A 24679-nucleotide genomic window follows, 5' to 3' on the forward strand; every position below is an offset into this window, starting at 1 on the left:
TAGTTTGCATTTTTTGCGTTTCTCCATTTTGCGTTTAGGGTTTGCAGCCCCAAAAAGGGACACCACTCTAGACTAACTGTGCCTATTTATAGACCGCTCTCTCACTCATTCTTTATGGCTGATTCATTTGGTCCGTCACCTCTTCTCTCCAGCCTCTCCGCTGCCCCCACATCCCTTCAAGAGTGTAGGAATCGATTAGGCACGAAGATCGAGGCAGACTGTCGTATGCACAATGAGAGAGAGAGAGAGAGCGAAAGCAAACAGTGTAGAGTGTGAGCACGTTTTTTTTTTGTACAATGACGAGTGTACCACTTTAGGCTTTTAGATAGATAGATAGATAGATAGATAGATAGATATATGCAAGTACAATGTGCTAAGGGTATATTCACACCCGTACACATATAAAAGGCATGATAGCCCTTTATTCCCAACAACCTTCCACCTAAAGGCAATGTGTCTTAAGAGGAGAAAAGAATCGGCTAAGTCTAGGTATGTACAAAGCTGAAATACATTTATCTATCCAACTCCCATCATCTGTCGACAATGAGCAAACCACTCTGCTGGAAGACCCTTTGTAACAAGGTCTACAGGATTATCATCTGTATGCACTTTGACAAGCTCAATGTTCTTGCTGTCAAATACATCTCTAATGAAGTGGTACTTCACCTGTATGTGCTTTGTCTTTGCATGAAAGACAGGATTACGTGCTAGCATGATAGCACTCTGACTATCACAATGGAGAACAGGTAACTCTATGATACCAAGCTTGTTAGAGATCAGTCGCCCTAGTCGGACTGCACAGTCCACAGTCCAATCGGTCTGTACAATCGGACTGCCACATGGCAGTCCGACCTGCTTCCGTACAGTCGGCATGCAGTTATTTGGCGCCCAGATTTTGGCTATTTATAGCCGAGTTTTCAGCAGTCTGCCCACATTCTTCTGCTCGCAGATTACAGGCTGGAAACTCGCGCAGATTCCGTCTCTGTTCGCAGATTTCAGACAGGAGATTGCGCAGACTGCAGCGGACTTCGAGGTGAACAGCAGGTTGCATCATTAAGGTGGAGACACGCAGTCCAGCGCACTGCGCCCGTGTATATATCTGCATATCTTTGTATACAGCAGATCTTCATCTTCCACTGTCTCTTTCTCTCTCTCTGCGTTCTCCCTCTCTCAGTCCTACGCTTCCGCACCGCTGCACTCTGACATGGTATCAGAGCAATGTTGAAGCGCTGACTGAGTGCTGAACCAACCTGAAGAGGAGTTTCCGTCGCGACACAAGGCTGCGTTTTCAGCATTTGAGGGCAGGCAAGAGGGCTGCGCCTCGGAACAAGGCTGAAGCGAGTGTGTGGACGCGCAGGAAAGGAGTCCAGGTGGTGGATTTGCTGCTGTTTACTACTGTTTGAGGAGGAAGTTTGAGTTTTTAGCTTTCAAGTGCAGGTTTTTCTTTTTCATCGCCTCCGGCGGGTGAAGAAGTTTCGGGACACAGAAGAGCCCTAGCAAGCTGCGTTTTCACAGTCAGAGGGGGCTCCTTTTGGGTTTGTGAAGGCATTACAGGTGAAGATGTCTACAGATATTGACTTGGAGTTCCTGATGATTATGGACCAGAAGGTGCCTGTCTTACCGGCTCTTCCCGCAGATCAGAAGCTCGATGGCGACAACTACCGCATCTGGCGTGTGATGATGTTGGCCATCGTTGAGTCCTACGATTTGGCGGAGCTTGTACAGGAGGAGATCGACCGGCCCTCGGTGAGAGATGAGTCCAAACTCTCTTCCGATGCTCGTGCGGAGTTGGCCAAGGCACAGTCTCACTAGGACAAACTGAATGCCAGGATTCGTTCCTTTCTTTTTCTGTCTTGTACTCCAGCCGTGATAGCTCACATCGAGCACTTGACGGTGGCTCGGGAGATATGGCTGGAGCTTGATCAGATGTATAACCGGATGACCCTTATGAAGCGGGTTTCTTTGGAGGTACAGATGCGAACCTTGTCTGTGAACAAGTCTTCTTCGTTGCGGGAGCACATCAACAAGATTAGACAGCTTCAGATGCAGGTTCAGAATGCGGGGAAGCCGATTTCCTCTGAAGACATGGCGATTACACTCTTGTCCCAGTTGCCACCACGATTCGGTGCTTTCTACTCCGCCCTTATTCCTTCGGGGCGAGAGTCTACTCTTCGGTGGGAAGAGTTGGTTCCTATGGTCTTGGACCAAGAGGAACAACTAAAGGGACAGAATGCTTCCAAGTCGGAGGCACTGACAGGTCAAGCCTCTCAGAATAAGGGGAAGGACCAAAAGAAGAAGAAAGGGGATAACAAGTCAAACAAGGATAAGGACAAGAACAAAGAATCCACATGCCATATTTGTGGAAAGACTGGCCATTGGAAGAAGGATTGCCTTGACACAGACAAGAAGGACACGAAGGATTCTGGAGCGGTGGCTGCACCCTCATCAGCTGCCTTTCTTCATCTAGCTGTCATTGAGGACGCTTCACCGAATGCTTCTGATGCTGCGATGACGGCTCCCCAGGCTCGAGAGTGGATGGTTGATAGTGGTGCCTCACGGCACATGACTCCTTCATCAGATGGTGTTGCCCAGCTGCAACCCTCGCGTGGGCAGATTCTCATTGGAGATAGTTCTTCAGTGTCTATTGCCGGACGGGGTGAGATGCTGCTTATTCCAGATGGACGTGGTAGTACCCATAGCTCAGAGGTCTTGCATGTACCAGGTTTAGGGTATCATCTTCTGTCAGTTCATAAGATTTGCTCCCTTGGACTTTTGGTGGAGTTTGACAGTGATTCGGTGCGAGTCCTTGATCGTGCGTCTAAGAAGGTTCTCTCATCTGGATATGAGGAGAATGGCATCTACAAATTGAAGTCTTCCACCGCCCTCTCTACTCTTCTTCTTACCTCTCAGACACAGTCAGAGCTATGGCATGCTCGGTTTGGTCACCTTAATTATGATTATCTTCGGAGGGCGTCACGTGGACAGCTTGTTCGAGGGTTGCCGGATATAGTGGTGAGCCAGCAGCCATGCGTCTCCTGCATTCGTGGGAAGCAGCATAGGAATGCCATTCCCCACAAAGCTTCGCGACGGTCTACTTCACCGATGGAGCTTGTATCTACGGATCTTTGTGGCCCTATGAGGAACGAGTCCTTGCGAGGGAGCTCGTACTTCATGTTGATCGTAGATGACTACAGCAAGATGACTTGGGCCTATTTCTTGGCATTGAAGTCAGAAGCTTTCTCCCACTTCAAGGATTGGCTTCTCTTTGAGGAGAACCGATCGGGCCGTAGATTGAAGACCTTGCGATCCGACAAGGGTGGTGAATTTGTTTCTAATGAGTTTGCTCGTTTTTGTGCAGCTAAAGGTATTCACCAGGAGTTTGCTAATACCAACACTCCTCAAGAAAATGGCATTCTTGAATGGAAGAACCGAAGTGTGATTAAGATGGCGGGCACCATGATGAAGCACCGACAGACACCTCAGTTTCTGTGGGCCGAGGCTGTGGCTACTGCAGTTCACATCCTTAACCGATCCCCCACTTCGGCCGTTGATGGGATGACACCTTTTGAGGCTTACTTTGGAACTAAGCCCTTGTTAATGTGCTCCCGCAACGAAGAAGACTTGTTCACGGACAAGGTCCGCATCTGTACCTCCAAAGAAACGTGCTTCATAAGGGTCATCCAGTTATACATCTGATCAAGCTCCAGCCATATCTCCCGAGCCACCGTCAAGTGCTCAATGTGAGCTATTACGGCTGTAGTACAAGACAGAAAAAGAAAGGAACGAATCCTGGCATTCAGTTTGTCCCAGTGAGACTGTGCCTTGGCCAACTCCGCACGAGCATCGGAAGAGAGTTTGGACTCATCTCTCACCGAGGGCCGGTCGATCTCCTCCTATACAAGCTCCGCCAAATTGTAGGACTCAACGATGGCCAACATCATCACACGCCAGATGCGGTAGTTGTCGCCATCGAGCTTCTGATCTGCGGGAAGAGCCGGTAAGACAGGCACCTTCTGGTCCATAATCGTCAGGAACTCCAAGTCAATATCTGTAGACATCTTCACCTGTAATGCCTTCACAAACACAAAGGAGCCCCCTCTGACTGTGAAAACGCAGCTTGCTAGGGCTCTTCCGCGTCCCGAAACTTCTTCACCCGCCGGAGGCGATGAAAAAGAAAAACCTGCACTTAAAAGCTAAAAACTCAAACTTCCTCCTCCTCAAACAGCAGTAAACAGCAGCAAATCCACCACCTGGACTCCTTTCCCGCGCGCCCACACTCACTTCAGCCTTGTTTCGAGACACAGCCCTCTTGCCTGCCCTCAAATGCTGAAAACGCAGTCTTGTGTCGCGACGGAAACTCCTCTTCAGGTTCGTTCTGCACTCAGTCAGCCCTTCAACCCTGGTCGGACTGCACAGTCCACAATCCAGTCGGACTGCCACGTGGCAGTCCAACCTGCTTCCGTACAGTCAGCTGCATTTAATGCAGCCTACAGGCAGTTATTTGGCGCCCAGATTTTGGCTATTTATAGCTGAATTTTCAGCAGTCTGCCCACATTCTTCTGCTCGCAGATTACAGACTGGAGGCTTGCACAGATTCCGTCTCTGTTCGCAGATTTCAGACAGGAGACTGTGCAAACTGCAGCGGACTTCGAGGTGAACAGCAAGTTGCATCGTCGAGGTGGAGACACGCAGTCCAACGCACTGCGTCCGTGTATATATCTGCATATCTTTGTATATAGCACACTTTATACAGCAGATCTTCATCTTCCACTGTCTCTTTCTCTCTCTTCTTTCTCTCTGCGTTCTCTCTCTCTCAGTCCTATGCTTCCGCACCGCTGCACTCTAACAAAGCTCTCCCACTAGATGTGAAAGCCATAAAGTCTCCTTGCATGCCTCAATGGCAGCCACATACTCTACCTCTGTAGTAGACAATGCAACACACTTTTGTAGCCTGGAGATCCAAGAGACTGCTCCTCCTGTGAAAGTAAACACATACCCAAAAGTGGACTTTCTACAGTCCGCATGACCAGCATAGTCTCCATCCGTAAAGCCAACAATAGATGCCTTCTGCTTTCCAAAGCAGATTCACAACTCCTTTGTGCCTTTGAGGTATCTCATAATACCTTTCACTACATCCCAATGCTTCTTGCCAAGGGTTGCCATGTATCTGCTAACCACTCCCACTGCAAAGGCAATGTCAGGACGTGTAGCAACCATAGCATACATCAAACTGCCAACAGCTGAAGCATATGGTATCTTGGCCATTTCAACCTTCTTATCATTAGATGTAGGGCTGTCCTCTGCACTAAGTTTCACATATGGAAGCAATGGAACCCCAATTGTTTTCCCCCCCTCCATATTGAAACGCTGCAAAACTTTGGAGATATACTCCTGCTGAGATAGATAGAGTAAGCCTTTCGATCTATCTCTGAGTATCCGCATGCCAAGAATGTGATTTGCATCACCCAAATCCTTCATGTCAAAGCTGCCATGAAGACTGTGCTTCAATGAATCCAAGGCATGAGTATCCCTGCCAACAATCAGCATGTCATTAACATACAAAACCAAGATAATCAGGCTGCCATTTGCTGCCTTCTTCATGTACAAGCAGTGATCCACTTGTCTTCTATGAAAACTTGGGATTGCATGAATATATCAAACTTGTGATACCATTCTCTTGGTGCTTGTTTCAGCCCATACAAACTCCTTTTGAGTTTACATACCATTTTTTCTTTCCCTTGTTCAGCAAACCCTTCAGGCCGTTGCATATATATGTCTTCATGCAGATCACCATGTAAAAACACAATCTTTACATCCATTTGTATGAGTTTCATATCTTCAACTGCAACCAAGTCCAAAATGGTTCTCAATGTAGTCATCTTGACTGCAAGAGAGAAAATCTCATCAAAGTCAATTCCATGCTCTGCTTGTACCCTTTTGCAACCAATCTTGCTTTGTACTTTGGTGAGGAACCAAAAGTGACCTTCGTCTTGTAAACCCACTTGCATGGAAGGGTTTTCTGTCCTTTAGGCAACTGCACCAAGTCCCAAGTGCCATTTTTTAAAAGAGATTCCATCTCTGACAGCATGGCTTTATACCATTTCTTGCTGTCCTGGCTGTCCATTGCTTCCTTGAAGCAAGACAGTTCACCACAGTCTGTCAACATGACATACTCAGCCACATTAATTACACCATGAACAAACCTGTCAAGTTGTCTAGTAGCCCCAGACGATCTCCTAACCCAATGGTCATTGTTTGCTGGCTATTCCTGCAAATTTCCATTTTCAACATGCTGTCCTGGCATTTCAGCCTGCAAATCAGCATTAACAGCTTGCTGTCCTGGCTGTTCCTGCACATGGAATGGCTCATTTTCATGGGCAATAGCTGGCTGATCATTTCCAGCATCATTTCCTGCATTCACAGGTTCATTTACAGCAGGTATTTGCTGCTGTACAGCGGGCACATTTTGCTGTCCAAAAGATATTTCTTCCCGGAATACAACCCTACGGACCCCCTTAATCTTTTCAGGCTGTTTGTGCATGCGATCTTCTCGGAAGATAACGTCATTGCTGCATACTACTTTCCTTTTCTTGAGATCCCACAATTTATACCCCATTTCACCCTCGTCACCATATCCTAAGAAAATGCATTTACAGGACTTTGGCTCAAGTTGGCTTCGTTTTTCTTTACGAATGTGCACAAAAGCCTCGCAGCCAAACACTTTCAGATGAGCATATGAAGGTGGCTTACCCGACCACACTTCTTGGGGAACTCCTCCTCCCCCAAAGACTTGTTTGGTCACCGATTAATCAAGTGAACGACTGTCATAACAGCCTCTGCCCAAAAATCATGGAGTAATGCAACATGAGACAGCATCATACGGACCTTATCTTATATGGTCCGATTCATACGCTCTGCAACTCCATTTTGGGGCGGATTATGAGGGGCAGTGAGCTCCCCCTCTTTATCCCTTTGCTGTCACAAAATGTTTGAAAGGCCTTGGACACATATTCCCCACCATTGTCAAAGCGAAGACACTTAAGTGTCTTATCTATCTGATTTTCAGCCAATACAAAGAATTTTTTAAACTTATCAAGCACTTCATCCTTGCTACGAATAGGGCAAACCCATACTTTCTGTGTAGCATCATCGACAAAGGTGACAAAATATTTCTTTCCCCCTAAAGATAATCTTGGCATTTGACATACATCCAAATGTACCAACTCTAGAGCAGAAGATTTCAAAAAAAGAGATTTTTTATGTGACGCATGTGCATGTTTGCCATAAATACAATGATCACAATGCTCAAAATCAGCAAAACGAAGACAAGGCAAGTAACCTTAACGAGAAAGCACTTTCATTCCTGTTTGATTCATGTGTCCCAACCAGCCATGCCACAAAGAAACGCTTGGCTGCTCAGTCACGGCAACAACATGGTCATGCACAATAGATACATGAAGTGGATACAAAGTATCACTCTTGCAACCTCTAGCAATAACCCTAGATCCCTTATAGATCTTCCATTTTCCATCACCAAAGGTGGTATGAAAACCATCATCATCGAGTTGCCCTGTGCTAATCAAGCTCTTCTTGAGCTGAGATACATGCCGTACATGCTGAAGTGTAAAGACAGAGCCATACTGAAACTGTAACTGCACACTGCCAATACCTGCAATCTCGCATGCATAGTTGTCTCCAAGATGGACAACACCATGTCGACCCCCTGTATAGGCAGAAAACCACTCACGATGAGGGGTGACATGAAAGGAAACACCTGAATCAAGAATCCAAGTATGCATGTCATCATCTGTATCTGCAAGTAAAAGCATGTGCACCAAAAATGTGAAGAGACAAAGAGTGCATCACTCCCACTGTCACTGTCATGAGTGACTACATTCACCTCTTCAACTTTTACACTGCTCTTCTTAGGCTGACTGTCCTTCTTCTCTTCCTTGCTATCATCTATCTTATTGCCTTTTCCTTTCTCTTTCTTTCATTTGTAGCAGTCACGTTTAAAGTCAACCTTCTTGCCACAATGAAGGCATTCAACATCTTTGCCACATGATTTACTGCGTCCCTTGCCACCATATTTGTCCTTTTGCTGTGATCTGCCCCTAGTATGCAAAGCACTGGAAGACTTACTGGATGCATTGTTCTGCCGATTCATCTCTTCCATAAGTAGAGCACTCTCTACATCAGCATACAAAAGGATCACATTAGAATTGCTCATAGCAATCCTGAATGTATCCCAACTCTCTGGTAGAGTGCAAAGCAAGAAAGTAGCCTTAAATTCCTCATCAATCATGAACTTCAAGGCAACCAACTGGCTGTAAATGGAGTTAAACTCACTCAAGTGAGTAGACATTGCTACACCTTCTTTTATACGCAAATCCATAAGCTTTTTCAACCAATAAACTTGCTTGCATCACTCTTCTGTGCATATAGTTCTTCCAGTCTAGTCCATGTAGCATATGCAGAATCCAAACCTTCAATGTTGAAGAGCAAGGCATCAGAAATCGATAGCTCTATGGTTGAGCGTGCAAGCTCATTCCCTATCGTCCTGATCCATGTCCGCAGGCTTTGCCCCTTTGGTTTTGATCGGCTTTGCCTGCTTCTTTTGTAACAAGATATTGTAGCACTGCTTTTGTCACACTGCAAAATTATGTGCACCTTCAAGCTTCTTTATGTGCATCAAATTACTGTTGTCATTGCTGCCAGCCATGATTTTCAGCCCAAATGTGACCAAAAAACCAGCAAATGCAGGCCCAAACTGTCACCCAAGTGACCAAGGTATAAACAAGTACCAATTAGCAATAAATGACCACGCAGCAGATTTCAGATCTGTAATTAAATTTTCAAAAGCACCAAACCATGTGCTACAGCATTATCCAAATGATTACAGCTGTTCCAAGGGCATGTGCATCACATTACATGAGAAATCCCAAAATTTCAGCTGCAATTTCTGTTGTACAAGTACCCACAGGCATAAAATTTGACACGAACGATCAAAAGCCCCAAAATTTTGTGCTTAAAGCGTCAAACACGCATCTGCATTTCCTTTGTCATGCATAGGATTGTCCAATTTTGCCAAAATAAAGCAATTTCAGCAAAATCCCCAAACTTTACCAAGTGTTGATGTCCAAATTGCGCGGAATTCAACCAAATTGCACGGGGTCCAATGTGCATCAATGTCGAGAAATTGGGTAAATTTCAGCCAATTTGCACATGTACATTAAAAGCCCCAAATGTCGGGGACAAAATGTCACAAATTCCTGCAACTTCTAACTCAGATTTGCTTGTCTTGCATCAAATTTCCCAAATTTGGGAAAAGCCCCAAATTTTGTGGATCAAATGTTGAGAAATTTCACTTAGATGAGCAAAATTTCAACAACTTTGGCAAAATCTCAATTCAAATATCTACAATTCCGACGCAGATGCCTCAATTTTTCACGAACAGTGCTCAGTCTGGTAAAGCCCCAACTTTTTGGGCCAAAATTGCACAAATTTGATGTTTTGTGCTTGCACGTGCAAACCCCGGTTAGAGGAAGGAGTTTGAAAAAATGTTTTTTTTGAAAAAAAAGATTTTGGATGACGGGTCTGTTGACCCGTCAAGCCTATCTCCCGTCCTCCCTGCCGCGCGCTTGCCCCGCTGGTCCCGTCACTGTGCAGCGCGCCGACTGCTCTCCCTATCGTCTGTTACGCGGCAATTGCTCTCCACAGCCTGTCCGATTGCCGTCCTATTACAAGCCTTATCGCACAGTTGGAGCCTAGCCCTCGCCGTCCTACAACGAGCCTTATTGCACAGCTGGAGCCTGGGCCTATCACACTCTCCACAACCTGTCTGCTTTTTGCAGCTCAAGACTGTGATTCTCCTGCTCGCCTTTGAGCTGTCTCTCGCCAGCTCTGGTCTTCTACCTCAGCCTGACGATAGTCTGCAACACCTTACGCTCTGGTACCAGTTTGTAGGAATCAATTAGGCACGAAGATCGCAAGCAAGCAATATAGAGTGTGAACACGTTTTTTTTTGTACAATGACGAGTGTACCACTTTAGGTTTTTAGATAGATATATATATATATATGCAAGAACAATGTGCTAAGGGTATGTTCATACCCGTGAACATATAAAAGGCACGATGGCCCTTTATTCCCAACAAAGAGGACATTGCGGTTCGTGGCTATGTTCATCATCTTCCTTATGCTACGCCACCCTTGTTTCCTTGTATCACATTCACTCCATGATTCAAAACTTCATCATTCCATTCATCAAAGTTTCTTCTCTCTTCTCTTCTCTTCTCCATGTTTGCCAAGTTCACTCCGTGTTCCTCCCCACAAAACCTACTGTCTCGCTAGTATGTCACCCTTCACCCGTAGTTTGCATTTCTACATTTTGCGTTTAGGTTTTGCAGCCCCAAAAAGAAGCGCCATCCTATACTAACTGTGCCTATTTATAGGCCACTCTCTCACTCATTATTTACGGCTGATTCATTCAATCCGTCACCTCTTATCTCTAGCCTCCACTACCCTCACACCCCTTCAGGAGGACATTGCGGTTCGTGGTTCGTGGCTCTCTTCATCATCTTCCTTGTGCTACGGCACACTTGTTCCCTTGTATCACATTCACTCCATGATTCAAAACTTCATCATTCCATTCATCAGAGTTTCTTCTCTCTTCTCTTCTCTTCTCCATGTTTGCCGAGTTCCCTCCGTGTTCCTCCCTGCAAACCCTACTATCTCGCTGGTACATCAGCTTTTGACAGGCTATGACCAGGTTGCATCTGGTTTGTTGCATATGTCCACCATGCAGATGCCAACATGTCAATCAGGTGTAGACCGGCCGGTGTAAAACCAACGTTTATGTAGTCAAGGAATGTAGATGTTGGTCAATATTGGAAATGTATTTGAGATGCACATGGCAAGCACCATGAAGAAGAAAGCTAACAACCAAAAAGCTCAAGACGAGTGTATCTGTCAGCTCATACTTGATGCTTCCACAAATCAAAACCAACAACCACCTGCTCCTAGGCCAACTCCCACATGATAGCTAATATTTACCGATTCACATCAACTAAAACCACATATTGTGACTCCAGTTCAGAACTCACATAAATCCAAAGCACCATTCAATTACGCATCATATCAACAGCTCGTTAGCAATAAACTTTCTTATGCAAACTGTGTTTGGACCTACAATTGCAGATTTCTGTAACTGCAGAGTCAAGAAAGAACTATGGATTGTCATATCTGCTCAGGCAGTAATTAGGACTGCAACAAAGAACACAATCCTCCACCTCAACAACTTGTAGGAAGTTGCACCCACCTAAGGCTTAAGCATGTTTGCTAAATACATATCCTTGAAACACCCGAAGTCACTACATCTTTTAGCTACCCAAGGACATATATTGAATTCTTCAGCCCTTTTAATCATTTTCCCTTATGGATACTACTCTTTCACAGCAGAAATTACTCCAGTTAACTTCAAATGTACTGTGAATACTAAGCGGTAACCCCAAAGATCATTCACCAACCTGTCCTCATCCAATGGCAGAAAATACTGTCAGAATGACAAACAGCAGAAGCAGAACACAAGATGGAGGCAGATAGAGATGAAACACAAAACACATGAAAGCATAAAGATCAAATGAGAACAACAGAACTGAATCTGCTAGTGTGCAACCAAAGCAAGTTTTGCAATTATAACCATAGCAAGTCGGAAATAAAAGTAGACCAGCCTCTCTGTTTATCAAAGAGCAAGGATCTCACTGTTAGCAGACATGTTATTCCATGTCTCGTTTTGTGCACCTCTCCTGCTTGTGAGCCTTAGTTTGAGTTAGACAAGGACATGGGAAGCTCTGTCACTGTTATAGTCTGTCAATCTATCTGGCATGTCAGTTTATTCCATTATAGGCACATCAGATGGAGATTTGGGCTTGTAGGCTTTGAATATTTCATCCATTCTCACTTCAGCCTGTTCACACTGCACATACTGAGGTGCAAAGGCAGATTTTAGCCACATGAGCAGCATGGACACCATTACATTCATGGGTGGCCAGTTTCCCGTAGGCACCAGCATATGTCTAGACAGGTCAGCATGACAGTATGTTTCATGCTCCCTTGCCTATCTATAGGCAGATAGGCACATACCTCTAGATGCACATTCATCCAGCCATTATTCTTCCTCATCATCCTCAACGATTCTCATCTTCTGCCATCAGTCTAGCTCCCTCATTGACATGAGATTCCCACATGTAAAGGCTAACTGTTGGCGGCCTTGGTACTGCACTCAGATCAGTGTGTTTTCCTTCTGTTTCTTTTGCATTTCATTTGCCCTTCTCCTCCCAATGTTCCTTTGCTTCTGTTGTGCACTCTCACACTCGCACCCAAGGACAACTGCAATACAGCACAAAGGTACAAGTGATCCCGCAAAGGGGAAGAGGCTCATGTCTATAGGCACAACCCAAGAATGTACACCCCCGTGAGAGGACCCAAGACTCCAGGCCCCAAAGAGCAGCCATCCAATCATTCTGAGGTGGAAACACATGAGAAGCAATAATGACATTAACAAATATTTGTCATTTCATTGGCTGTTTTGAGCAGATATTGCATGCAGCCCCACAATCATTAGCCCCTCTGCCACATGTTACACAACGTAAGTCCTATTTCTCAGCCATAGAGGAGGACTGAACTACAACTCTCTTCCTGCATTATACATACCATACAAATGAAAAAACAAAACATTCTTCACCATTCTACTATCAACAATGTGAATCTGAAGCAAACCTTGTTTTGAAAGAAATAGTGTCATTTGGGGCCATTAGTATATATAGGCACATGTCTATAGGCACAACCCAAGTATGTACACCCCCGTGAGAGGACCCAAGACTCCAGGCCCCAAAGAGTGGCCATCCAATCATTCTGAGGTGGACACACATGAGAAGCAATGATGACATCTAACAAATATTTGTCATTTCATTGGCTGTTTTGAGCAGATATTGGATGCAGCCCCACAATCATTAGCCCCTCTGCCACATGTTACACAACATATGTCCTATTTTTCAGCCATAGAGGACTGAACTACGACTCTGTTCCTGCATTATACATATCATACAAATGAAAAAACAAAACATTCTTCACCATTCTACTGCCAACAATGTGAATCAGAAGCTAACCTTGTTTTGACAGAATTAGTGTCATTTGGGGCCATTAGTGTATACTGGTATCCTATATGTTACAACTCTCAAAGCTACGAATCTAATTAGCTGCAAACCACAAAGTTCTGTATGTATGCTTGTCCAAATTCTACATCGACTTGCAAAAGCCATTCCACAATCATTCTCAACCATTTCTCATCAAATATAGGCAGTAGCCCTGTAACCTCTCATGTTAACCTGTGGCAAGAGCTCTGCATTCTCTCATGTTAGCCTGCAGAATGAGCCTCACTACTACATGTCTCAACCTCACAGATCTAAACTGAGATGTCACTACTTCCCCTACCAGAATTCAGCTACCAATGGAATAGCTCTTTGAAAGCCTTGCTAGTTCCAAATACCTCTATTATAGATGCAATGATATAGACAGTGTATTTCACCAAGACTGCATTTATAGCCAGGTATCATCAAGATTCAGCCCACAAATTGATGATAACCAAGCAAGGGCCAACACAACCTAGAACAGTCCAGCCAGCTGCACTGCTGCCCCAATCATCTAGACTCTGACATTACTCAACCAAAATGAATATGCTATCTTGATCGTATTTTTTAATGTTCCCCTTCTAGATCTTATTTTCAGACTCCATTGTGTCAACATACCAAACTTTGCTCACTATCAAGAAATCAAGGAGGCCCGCTACCATAGTGATTGGCCATGCCAGCCCATAGCCCAGGATAAAACTCTTCTCCAGCTACTCACATAACCCACAACACAAATTGATGGCTCACTCTTCATATGGCAGGTCAGACCTCAAAAAGTTACAACCCCCAATTTCATGGCTGTTTTGACCCATGGAAAAAACTCATAATGGATGGTGGTGATGATGATGATGATGACAACGATGATGCTTCAATGCTGCTCAAGCCTCAGCACTGCCTAATATGAAATCAGACACATCACACAAATGAGAGACCTGTAAAATGAGGAGGCAACTTCTGGGCCCAGACCTTCCCAGCCACATCATGTGTCTATTCATAAAGAGGATAAAAAGGCCTATAATCACAAGTGCTAAAATATACTCATAAACATTACAGGTGAGCTCTTGCTATGATAGCAATTAGGACGCAAGCTCACCCTACCCTTCCTCCCTCTTTCCTCTTACTTTTCCAGTAAATTACCTCTTTTTATTGAAGCATATAAGGTCTGCCTTTCTCTGATTTCCTAGCCAGCAAGTATAGAGATGCAAAGGGCTACACGCACGTGCACGCATGCACGCACATGCACACGCACACACACACACAGCTTAAAACAGTCAAGACTTTGGGGTACATTGATATGAGGGAGAGAGAGAGAGCTTTTACTACAAAAATATTCTCTTCTGACTGCTTCTTCTAAGTCAAACTAGCTTCTTTGCTGAGAGTAAAACAAAAAAAAGCTCTAGAAGGTTGCCCTTTCTTTACGTGCAACCTTATCACCAGAAAGAAGGCCAAACCAGAAATAGATTGTTTTATGTTAAGTAGATGGATTTCTTTTTAAGAATTGTTCAAGACAAGTATGTCAAAAGTGGATGCAGCAATGGAAGTATAAACATGTGCTTAAATAAGCTACTGAACACAAGACAAAAGAGGAAGTAAAGAAGGAACACTAAAGAACACAATACAAATGAGAACTCGGATGTATGCTCGGGAAATGGAATCCATGTATCCAAGTCGCATACAACGGTGAGTCACTGGCTGTGTGGGCACCAACACTTGCTCCTCTCTCCAGCAAAAGATCCACAAGTGTGATGGTAACTGACTAATTGACTGAGGAGGAGGAGCCTAATAAATAGGACAAAAATATGTCCTCAATATGATCAGGTCGGCCAGCAATAAATGCTAAATATGACCAAAATGCTAAAACAATCTAAATAATGCCCAGCCCTAAAGCATACACACTCACACATGAGTTGATATATCTGCTAGCACCCTCTCTCAGATCATGGGTGATCTAATACAATACAATGGTACAATGATAATGAATCATAAAACATAGAACCAGCAAGTAGAACCATGGATACCCAAGCAATGGGTACGCAAGCCACCACCAAGGTGCCTTGAAGAAAACCTGAGGTCAATGTCAATCATAGTAGCACCTGAAAATAGAAAAGATCATAGCATATCTCTATGTTTGTCGCAATGTCTCTCAATAGCATACATGAATATCCTGTCAAAAATGCCTCTGAAACATACGTGGCCATGGATTCCACACCTTTGGCCAAACCACCAAAGTGTCCACTCATGAGAGCTCATGACTAGGAACCAATCCTGTTCTCTGTCAAACAGCCCATCATGAACCTAGATGTCAATCCTAGCTCCAAGATTTGAACCTCCCAAACTTTAATCGACGCGTCAAGGAATTCCCTCTTAGGATCCTCTGCATCTATATAGATGTATAGATGAGACGCAATTGCCCCATCCCTCCACGCTCTCGCACTCCCTCTTTGGCACTAGAGAGTCGTAAGGGATGCCGTCATCACCACCGCTAGTAAGAAGCAAAGAAAGGAGCTATCAATCCCTTCCCGCGATCCGAAAAAGCTGATCCTTTCCATGCCTTGGCCTGCGCTTTGGCCGGAGGATGAGAGTTTGAGTCTGAGGCAAATGATAACTCATCAGAGGAGTCTGCATCTCGCTTCGTCTTCGTCTCCTGCTTCTTGGAAGCCAATAACCCTTTGCAATTCTTCCGTAAATGACCTTTCTTCCCAGAATGGTAACATTGGGGCTTCTTCTTCGAACCCCTCTCTAAAGCTACAAAAGCCTCACTAGAAACTCCCTAAGATGACGAAAGCTACCCCTATAACCACAAAGATGACTCATGCTCAAGTAGCATCGAGGTCATATGTGTAAAACTAACAAGATTGGATGATGTCTGCACCCTCAAAGCATTCGCCACTCCATCAAACACCGGAGGGAGCTTGGAGAGGACAAGTCCAATAAGATGGGCCTCTAGAAATGCAAACTGTATTTGCCAAAGATGGTCTTGGATCTAGGTCACACGAAGTAGAAAAGATTGGACAGTGTCTTTGGCATCCAACGGAATCTGCTGGAGTGGAGGAAGGTGTAGCATACGTCGGCTACAACTTCGTCCATACTTCAAAATATGTCTTGCAGGAGGTAATTGCCGGTAGGACTGCTTTAGAAATAAAACGAAAGAAGGACGAATAAGCACGTGCATCGTCCGAATTCCATGTAAGCACCGCTTCCTCATGGCTGTCTTCATCAAAATCATCTGATGTCGAAGTAGGACACTGAGGATGAGGAATAGCTCCACATACTACGTATCATAACCACTCTTACACAAAGCAAACTTTCATCACAGCACTCCATGTGAGATAGTCAGATCCATGTAACTTATCATCAGTGGATGTGCACAAAGGAGCCATCTGTAGAGGATGAGAAGATAAAGAGAAAAGAAGGTATTTGGAGAGGAAACACAACAAAAGCACAAGGATGGACTGCAAAAAATAAAAGCTTGCATGCAGTATTCACCAAAATCTCACAAAACAATATAAAATCTGCTGCAAAAAGTCAAAAAATCAGCCAAAAGCTGCAAGAAATAGCAAAAACGGCATGATGATGCAGTCGCCCAACTAAGAAGAGATGCAAAAACAACAAAACACAAGTTGGATACAAAACGCGGGCAGCAAAGGGACTAATGCAAGCTGTACAGATGCTGATGCCAGCCAACGCAACATTAACTGCAAGAAAAACAAGTCGCCTTTGGCAAAACATTAGTAGCATGATCAACAATGGTCAAAAAGAGTTTTGAAATCAACAACGAAAACATAGCAGGAGCACAGAACCTGAAATCTCAATACCATATCAGAAGTGGATACAGCAATGGAAGCATAGACATGTGCTGAAATAAACTATTAAACACAAACAAAAGAGGAAGGAAAGAAGGAACATTGAAGAACACAATACAAATGAGAACTCAGATGTATGCTCAGGAAATGAAATCCATATATCCAACACGAGACAATCGCATACAACGGGGAGTCATTGGCTGTGTGGGCACCAACACCTGCTCCTCTCTCCAGCAAAAGATCCACAAGTGTGATGGTGACTGACTAACTAACTAACTAAGGAGAAGGAGCCTGAATAAATAGGACAAAAATATGTCCTCAATATGATCAAGTCAGCCAGCCATAAATGCTAAATATGACCAAAATGAAGACCATTAAAAAATCTAAATAATGCCCAGCCCTAAAGCATGCATAGACTCACACATGAGTTGGCATATCTCCTAACAAAGTAACCAACTCTAATGCATAAGCCCTTCTTAGCAATGCTACAATACCTAGTTGAAAGGTCAATACCTAGGTGATCAGTGGACGACCAGACTGTCTTTGCTGGTGTTAAATCTTAGAAACGACCTCATGAACTCATCCTACTCCTCGCACTGCTGCTGTAGAATTAAATCTGAAAATAATAGCCTTTTGACACATCCCATACTATTCCTCTATATCGAACAGATCTGGATTGATGTCGGGAGTACCTTGATATAAGCAAGGTATTGACAAAATTTGGTGGGGAATAGAAATTTAGTTTGAGCTTCTTCAAAAGGCTGTTGCAAGATTTAGGTACATTTACAAGAGAGTATATGTACTTGGGATGATTATAAAGATCACAAGTGGGTAGAACGGCACTCAAATCTAACTTGAAGCTGTGATGCCAGCCAAAGTGCTTACAAGAGTACATCCTGATCTAAAGAGAGTTAATGGATTAGTTTGGGGCCACTTGAAAGCAACCAATTAAGTCCATCGTGCTAAGTGATTCCAATAATAGTTAAGAGCAAGGGTAAGGCAGATTGAGCAAATGATTGCTGCAAGCAAAGTCTATTCAGTGCCTTAAATAGCAAAAATAGCATTCATGTCAATCCAATATGAATTGCACCATCTCTCCACCAATGAATATACTTGTCCTGAATATCTCTCACATTGCAATGGTCATCTCCTAAAGAGTAGCCACACTCTGATGATGAGGTTTTAAAGTGCCTTCATGTATTAAAATCATGTTAATCAAAAATGTAAACGATGTGACCTGCAGGCTGAAGTTATGGTTACATGACAATTAATCAATAATTTCTCTAAATGCCACCCTCACCACTTCAAGTTATCAACCCAAAGGCAGTGCCAGCAATTTAAAATGCCACAGAATGTTGATCCGACAGCAAGCATTTAGGGAAAATCCCAGTATAACCCAGACTTTCTCTAAAACAAACCCAGGAATCAAAGATATCTCAAAGGTATTTTCATGTCAACTCAAAAACCATGAACAGAGTCCCTGCAGAGACAGCAGTAACAGGTTTATTGAGACTGACATACTTGTAACAGGCTGATCTTAACCATCAGCTTGCTAGCAGGCACATAAGCAGTTGCTTCCCAGTAAACATAACAGTACCCCCCGCCCCCAACCCCCAAAAAAAAATTTCGAGCAAAATACTCAATGCAATCGCCCAGGAATTTCTCTCTCCAGGGATCCCACTGATATTTCAGTGCTCATCCAGTTTGATCTGTACATGTTACACAAGAATGGATAGTGTTGCCAATATTACTTTATTGATATATACTGCAAATATGCCCCAGGCCAGTGCACCACTGGCATGTTGTCTTCCTCTTGGGAGCAGCCATTGGATGTAACTTCAGCCCTCGTAACACCAGTTACAAAGGCCTAAATATCACAATGACACCTGGAATGATAAAACATTGTGGAAGAGCGCTCAAAGACCCCATTAATGCTAGCAAGATAGATGGAGGGCCTCATTGCACCTGTTATAAGATCAAAACCTGAAAATTGTCCCCTTTCTCCCTGTAATTCGCCTTTCTCTGGGCATCAGGCAGTGTGTAAGAGCCCTAAGTTCTTGTAGAAGAAGTGAACATCCCAGGAAACTCCTAGTAAACTCACTCGAGGATTATGCACATTCCAAACACCAACTACACAATTCTCATAAATAACCTACAACCAATTAACTCTAAGCTTTAATATATTCTAGACTTTTCTAGAACGTTATTTGACCTCCACCTCACACAAGGAACCACATTAATGGTGGCAATCCCCGGTTTTCAGCGCAATAGAATGGAGGCACTATGATATCTGAGTTGTCATGTAAATGGCATTGCAACATCAAATCCCGAGATGTTATCTGAATTGTCATGTAAGTTGCATTGCAAGATCGAAATCCTACTTGCTACGCTTTGAAAAATGTTATCTGCTCTTCTCAATGAGACGGTGCGATTCTCAATACAGGGGAAAAAACCGATCCAGGGCGAAAAGAAAGACCAAGTCATATCACAGAGATATGGGTTCCCACAGGTCCAAGCATGCGGCTGATTCAAGTCGCGGACGGATCATTGCAAGGGATCGTGGAACTAGTTGAGGCAGACAACGCAGATATGCTTTTTTCTCTTTTACACAAAGCCATTGTGGGCAAGGACTGGATGAAAAGGAAGGAAAGTACCGGGCAGAGAAGAAAACCTAGAATCAAAACAACAAATAAACAGGAAAAGGGGGGACCGTGGCATAAAGATCAGAGTGGCGAGGACAAGGCACTTACTATTCAGTGTTCATGGTTGCAGGCGGCAGCAGAACGCGTGCAGGATCCCAGTGAGCTCCCTCTCTCCAAATGGCGACAGACAAAACGCACAGACGGACGGACGGAGAGAGAGAGAGAGAGAGAGAGAGGGAGGGAGCGAGCGAGCGAGCGAGCGAGCGATTTGATAGTAAGCGGAAAGTGCTTTGGGCGCCACCCACTTTAATGCCCATGAACAAATCTTTTTTAAAGCCCATTATTGTCACTACCCACCAAAAGTTTTATATATTTGCATCCCCATTTCCGACGACATTTTGTATTATTATACTTATTACTAGCGTTCTGCACACTCGACCATAGGCCGTTTCAGAGCAGCAACTTCGCTCAACAATTCATTTTATTTTTTCACTCTCTGCTTCTTCTTTTTTTCTTCTTTTTCTCTCTCTCCCCCTAATTTCTTGTGTCATTTTTTTCTCTTTCTTTGTCTTTCTTTCTTTTATTTTAGTTTATTTTCTCTCATTCTCCTTGTTCTCTCTCTCTCTCGTTTTTTCCTCCCCTCTCTCCTCTCTTTTCCTTTTCTCTTTGTTCCTTTTTTTTTCTTCTCTCTCTCTCTCTCTATTCATTTCTTTTCTCTTAAATTTTATATTTTCTCTCTCTTTGTGTTCATATTCTCTCATTTCTTCTTCTTCTTCTCTCTCTCTCCTGTTTTCTCTCCCCCTCTCTCTCTCTCTCTTCTTTTTTTCTCTCTCTCCATTCTCTCTTTTTTTTTATCTCTTTCTTTTAAATTTTATATTTCCTCTCTCTATAATTATCTCTTTATGTTCATATTTTCTCTTTTTTGCTTTCTTTTCTCTCCCCCCCTTGTCCTCTCTTTGAAATCAAAGCCTCAAGTGTAAACTTGCTCTTGGATCAATGTGTGGTCTATTGAGAATTATTCTAGCCTTGTTACAAAAGACTCAAAATCAAACATCCACCCTTATAAAAGCTTTATCATGATTCAACTAACATTGAGTTTGATAATTTTGAGATGAGAATACATTGCCCTTGAACATTAGGAAAATAAATCTAGCCTCAAGGCATCTCCTTGATCATATAGTAGGACAGGTCTCCTTGGCAATTGCATTGATAGCATTTTCATTTCCTTAAAATTGAGGATATAAGCATATAGTGAGGATGAATTTGAACCAAACTTCTTCACACCTATACAAAGACAATGGTTCGGACTTCATCGAGGAGATACTTAATGTCAAGAGCCATCCTAATATTGCCACAATAGGAATAATGAGAAAGAGAGCCTCCAAGGGATTTAAACACTACAATATTCTTATAAAGAAGCACCTGGCAATATGTTATTGATATAGGAGACATCGAAAATATATGAGGCCCATAGCTTTGAGCAAAAATTCAACAATGCATTAATAGTTGAGCACATTCACCAAGAATACAAAGAGATATGCTAATGACAATAGAATATAAAAGTCCCAAAGTTATAAGCAATATAAACTAAACCAAAATAGGTATGAAAACCTATTTCATAATGTAGAACCAAAAGCTTATTGCATAATATAGATATTCTAATATTGTAGTCTCAATTTTAATGTAAACTAAGGACGGAATCATTTATGAAAGTTCATGTTATCAACATACAAGTGATTTAGCATAGAGGCTACAACTTTGATGGGATGTATCGGGTTCTCATTCCTAACACCTTTACTTTTGGTTGAAATATTTGCATCATGCCTAGCATCCCTAGCACCATGTCTCCTGTCTATTGGATTCTACTTCTTATGTCAATCAGTTTGTTGATCCTCACTTCCTTTATCATAATTGCTATTAGCACAAAGAATATGTAATGAAAGCTTGTTAGATCATTTGCACTCATTATCCATCCAATTTCTAGCTTCAATTGTAGCAAGACCTTAAACCTCATGCCAGGTATATACCATTGCTAAATCAAAGGCTTCTAATATACTTCTTATAACTAAGCCTAAGTGAGGCTAGAATAAGGACGCGGAGGAGACGAATTCACATCCACAGTCAACCTTAATGTGCTCAGTAAGGAAGCCTTCAAATACCCTGTCCTGAGAACCAACCTCTTAACAAATGTTAAATGTTACTATAATGTATTTTGGATATATACATAAAAAACTAGAATAACATGAATAATACATATGCATTGTGTGTGTATACATTTACTTAATATATCTATTATACCAAGTCAATATATATGTATCACACACACACACACACACACACACACACACACACACGATAAATAGCTCAACACGAGTTGCCATTGTTTCCAAAAGGTTGAGCAAGGTCAATGACATCCTGCCCTAATCCTTTACCTATAGTTCCCCCCCCCCCCCCCCCCCGCCCCCCGCGTGTCCATCTAGGGGCTCCCCTGCAAAGTCGTGACAAATTGTGTCTATGGGATTCGTAGTAGGCATGTCAAGATGCATAAATAGGATGAATATGTGTGGGTGGGTGGCTAAAAGGCCAACACATGGCTACTGGAGGGACATGTATGCGAGGATGTCTCAGGCCAACACATGTCCCCACCACTTCCCCTTACTTAATATCAATATAAGTAATAATAATAATAATAATAATATGTACATATGTAAATATAATATATAACGTCGCATTAGCTTAATCTTTTATATATTAACTCGTTTCATAATTCGTATTTATACACTAATAATTACATAAATCTTAATAATTATACCTATATTGTAGTATGTCAATTATTAACGCACAAGTATTTACACACACATGTTAATAATTAATATATAATATATATAACTATATGGATAATACATAATTATTAACGTGTATCTCTGTGTGTGCATAAACAAACTATCAATACATATAATAATGTATGATTTATATATATTTGTTGTAATACATTAATAATTATATATGTATTATAGTATATATAATTATATTAATTAAATATATACTAGTTATAATCTATTAATTATAATATGTATAATTATGCATATATTAATTATGTACATTAAAAATTATATTATATGTTAACAATTACTATATAGTATTTAATTATTAACACGTGTGTGTAATTGACATATCTATTGGTTATATATGTTAAAAATCATAATATACATTTTAATTAATATATAATATATACTTTTATGGATAGTATATAATAATTAGTGTATGTGTGTATAAACACATTATTAATGTATATAATATTAGTTATACACTTATATATATAATATATAACATCAAATTAGCTTAATCTTTTATATATTATCATATAATAATTCGTATATATACACTAATAAGTACATAAACTTTAATCATTATATCTATATTATAGTACTTTAATTATTCATGTATATATAATTATCAATGTACATAGAATATAATTATTAATGTGTATGCATGTATGTATTTATACACACACACACACACACATGTTAATAATTATATATTAATTTTTAAATTATATTATAAATTTTAACATGTGTATATACATTATATATAATGTAAACATATTATCAATACATAATAGTTAATGAATTATATATATTAGTTATAATACATTAATGATTATATATGTATTATAGTACATCAACATTCATGTGTGTGTGTGTGTGTGTGTGTGTTAAAGTATATATAATTATATTAATTATGTATATTAAAATTTATATTATATGTTAACAAGTACTATATAATATATAATTATTAACATGTGTTTGTATGTATGTGTGTGTAATTAATATATCTATTGATTGTTTTTGTTAAAAATCATAATATACATTTTAATTAATATATAATATATACTTTTATGGATGGTATATAATAATTAACTTGTATTTGTGTATGTGTATATATATAAACATATTATTAGTGTATATAATAAAATATTAATTATATAATTAAGATATATATTTTGTAATATTATATTATATATATTTATATCTAATGTTTATACAATTATAAAAATGGAGAGAGAGAGAGAGGGAGAGGGAGAGAGAGAGAGAGAGAGAGAGAGAGAGAGAGAGGGGGGGGGGGGGAGGTGGTGGAGGAGTGCTGGTGAAGTTGAAGGGTGGTGAAGTGGTGGGGGTCCATGGGTGGTGGGGAGGTGGTGGAGTGCCGGTGAAGTTGAAGGGTGGTGGAGTGGTGGGGATCCATGGGTGGTGGAGGGTGTTGAGATGGGAAGGTTGAGGGGCAATGGAGGAGTGGTGGGCTTCAAGGGGTGGTGAGAAGCATAGAGAGAGACATAGACACGCTGGCCAAGAGGCACAAGCCAAGGCTACAGACCTCGAAAGGTGCACTCCAGGACCTTGAATGGTGGGCAAATGGGTCAGGTAGGTCAATGGGTGAGATGTTTTGTGGCGGGCTGGCACGAACACGTGGTGGACAGTGCGGTCCTCTTAGTTAAGCAATCATGGGGTCACGGGGTCCATGCATGTGTAGGTGACACGCATCATCAGTCCGGTGTGGCACCCGCCCCCCTCCCCCCCCCCCCCCCCAATATTAGTATAGATATAATAATATTATCCTTGAATATTTAAATAATAACATTTGCATTGATCCTATGATGAAGCTCAAATATAGAATTGAATGCATTGCTCCAAGGACATATATAGATGTTGAATTCCTTTGTAAGCCTATAGGCTATAACTAACTTCAATGACATGATACATGTAGTTAGCTCCATGCACATCCATATGTTAGATATAGTTGCATATTCCAAGCCAAAACCAACACTATAATAAATAATTGAAGTTCAAAATCATAATTGTAAGCCAATATGTATTTGGCAAAATCCTTGAGAAAAATGAACCTCGCACAAGCTACTTACATTTAATTAGGGAAAAAAAGTCTAACAAAGTGACAAAGGCCACAACCATTAGGGTGACTTACGAGCCATTCTCTACAAAAGTTTCTCAAATGGCTTGCATAGAGAAGCCACAAGCATGAAGGTGACTC

The 24679-nt window shown here is 41.9% G+C and overlaps 1 protein-coding gene across 1 annotated transcript in view; it reads right to left on the reverse strand.

Moving 5' to 3' along the window:
* LOC148030043 (ras-related protein RIC1-like) overlaps nt 1-19893 on the reverse strand; it is a 50497-nt gene extending 30604 nt beyond the window's left edge. Inside the window, exon 1 of the mRNA XM_087686306.1 lies at nt 19742-19893. Within this exon, the coding sequence (XP_087542432.1) occupies nt 19742-19755 (14 nt within the window). The 5' untranslated portion in view covers nt 19756-19893. The remainder of the gene's footprint in view (nt 1-19741) is intronic.
* Nucleotides 19894-24679: the final 4786 nt, after the last annotated feature.

The sequence above is a fragment of the Lygodium microphyllum genome, chromosome 10 (assembly GCF_053477565.2).
Source record: "Lygodium microphyllum isolate KBCC chromosome 10, Lygodium_microphyllum_v1.1.10, whole genome shotgun sequence".
Classification (NCBI taxonomy): domain Eukaryota; kingdom Viridiplantae; phylum Streptophyta; class Polypodiopsida; order Schizaeales; family Lygodiaceae; genus Lygodium; species Lygodium microphyllum.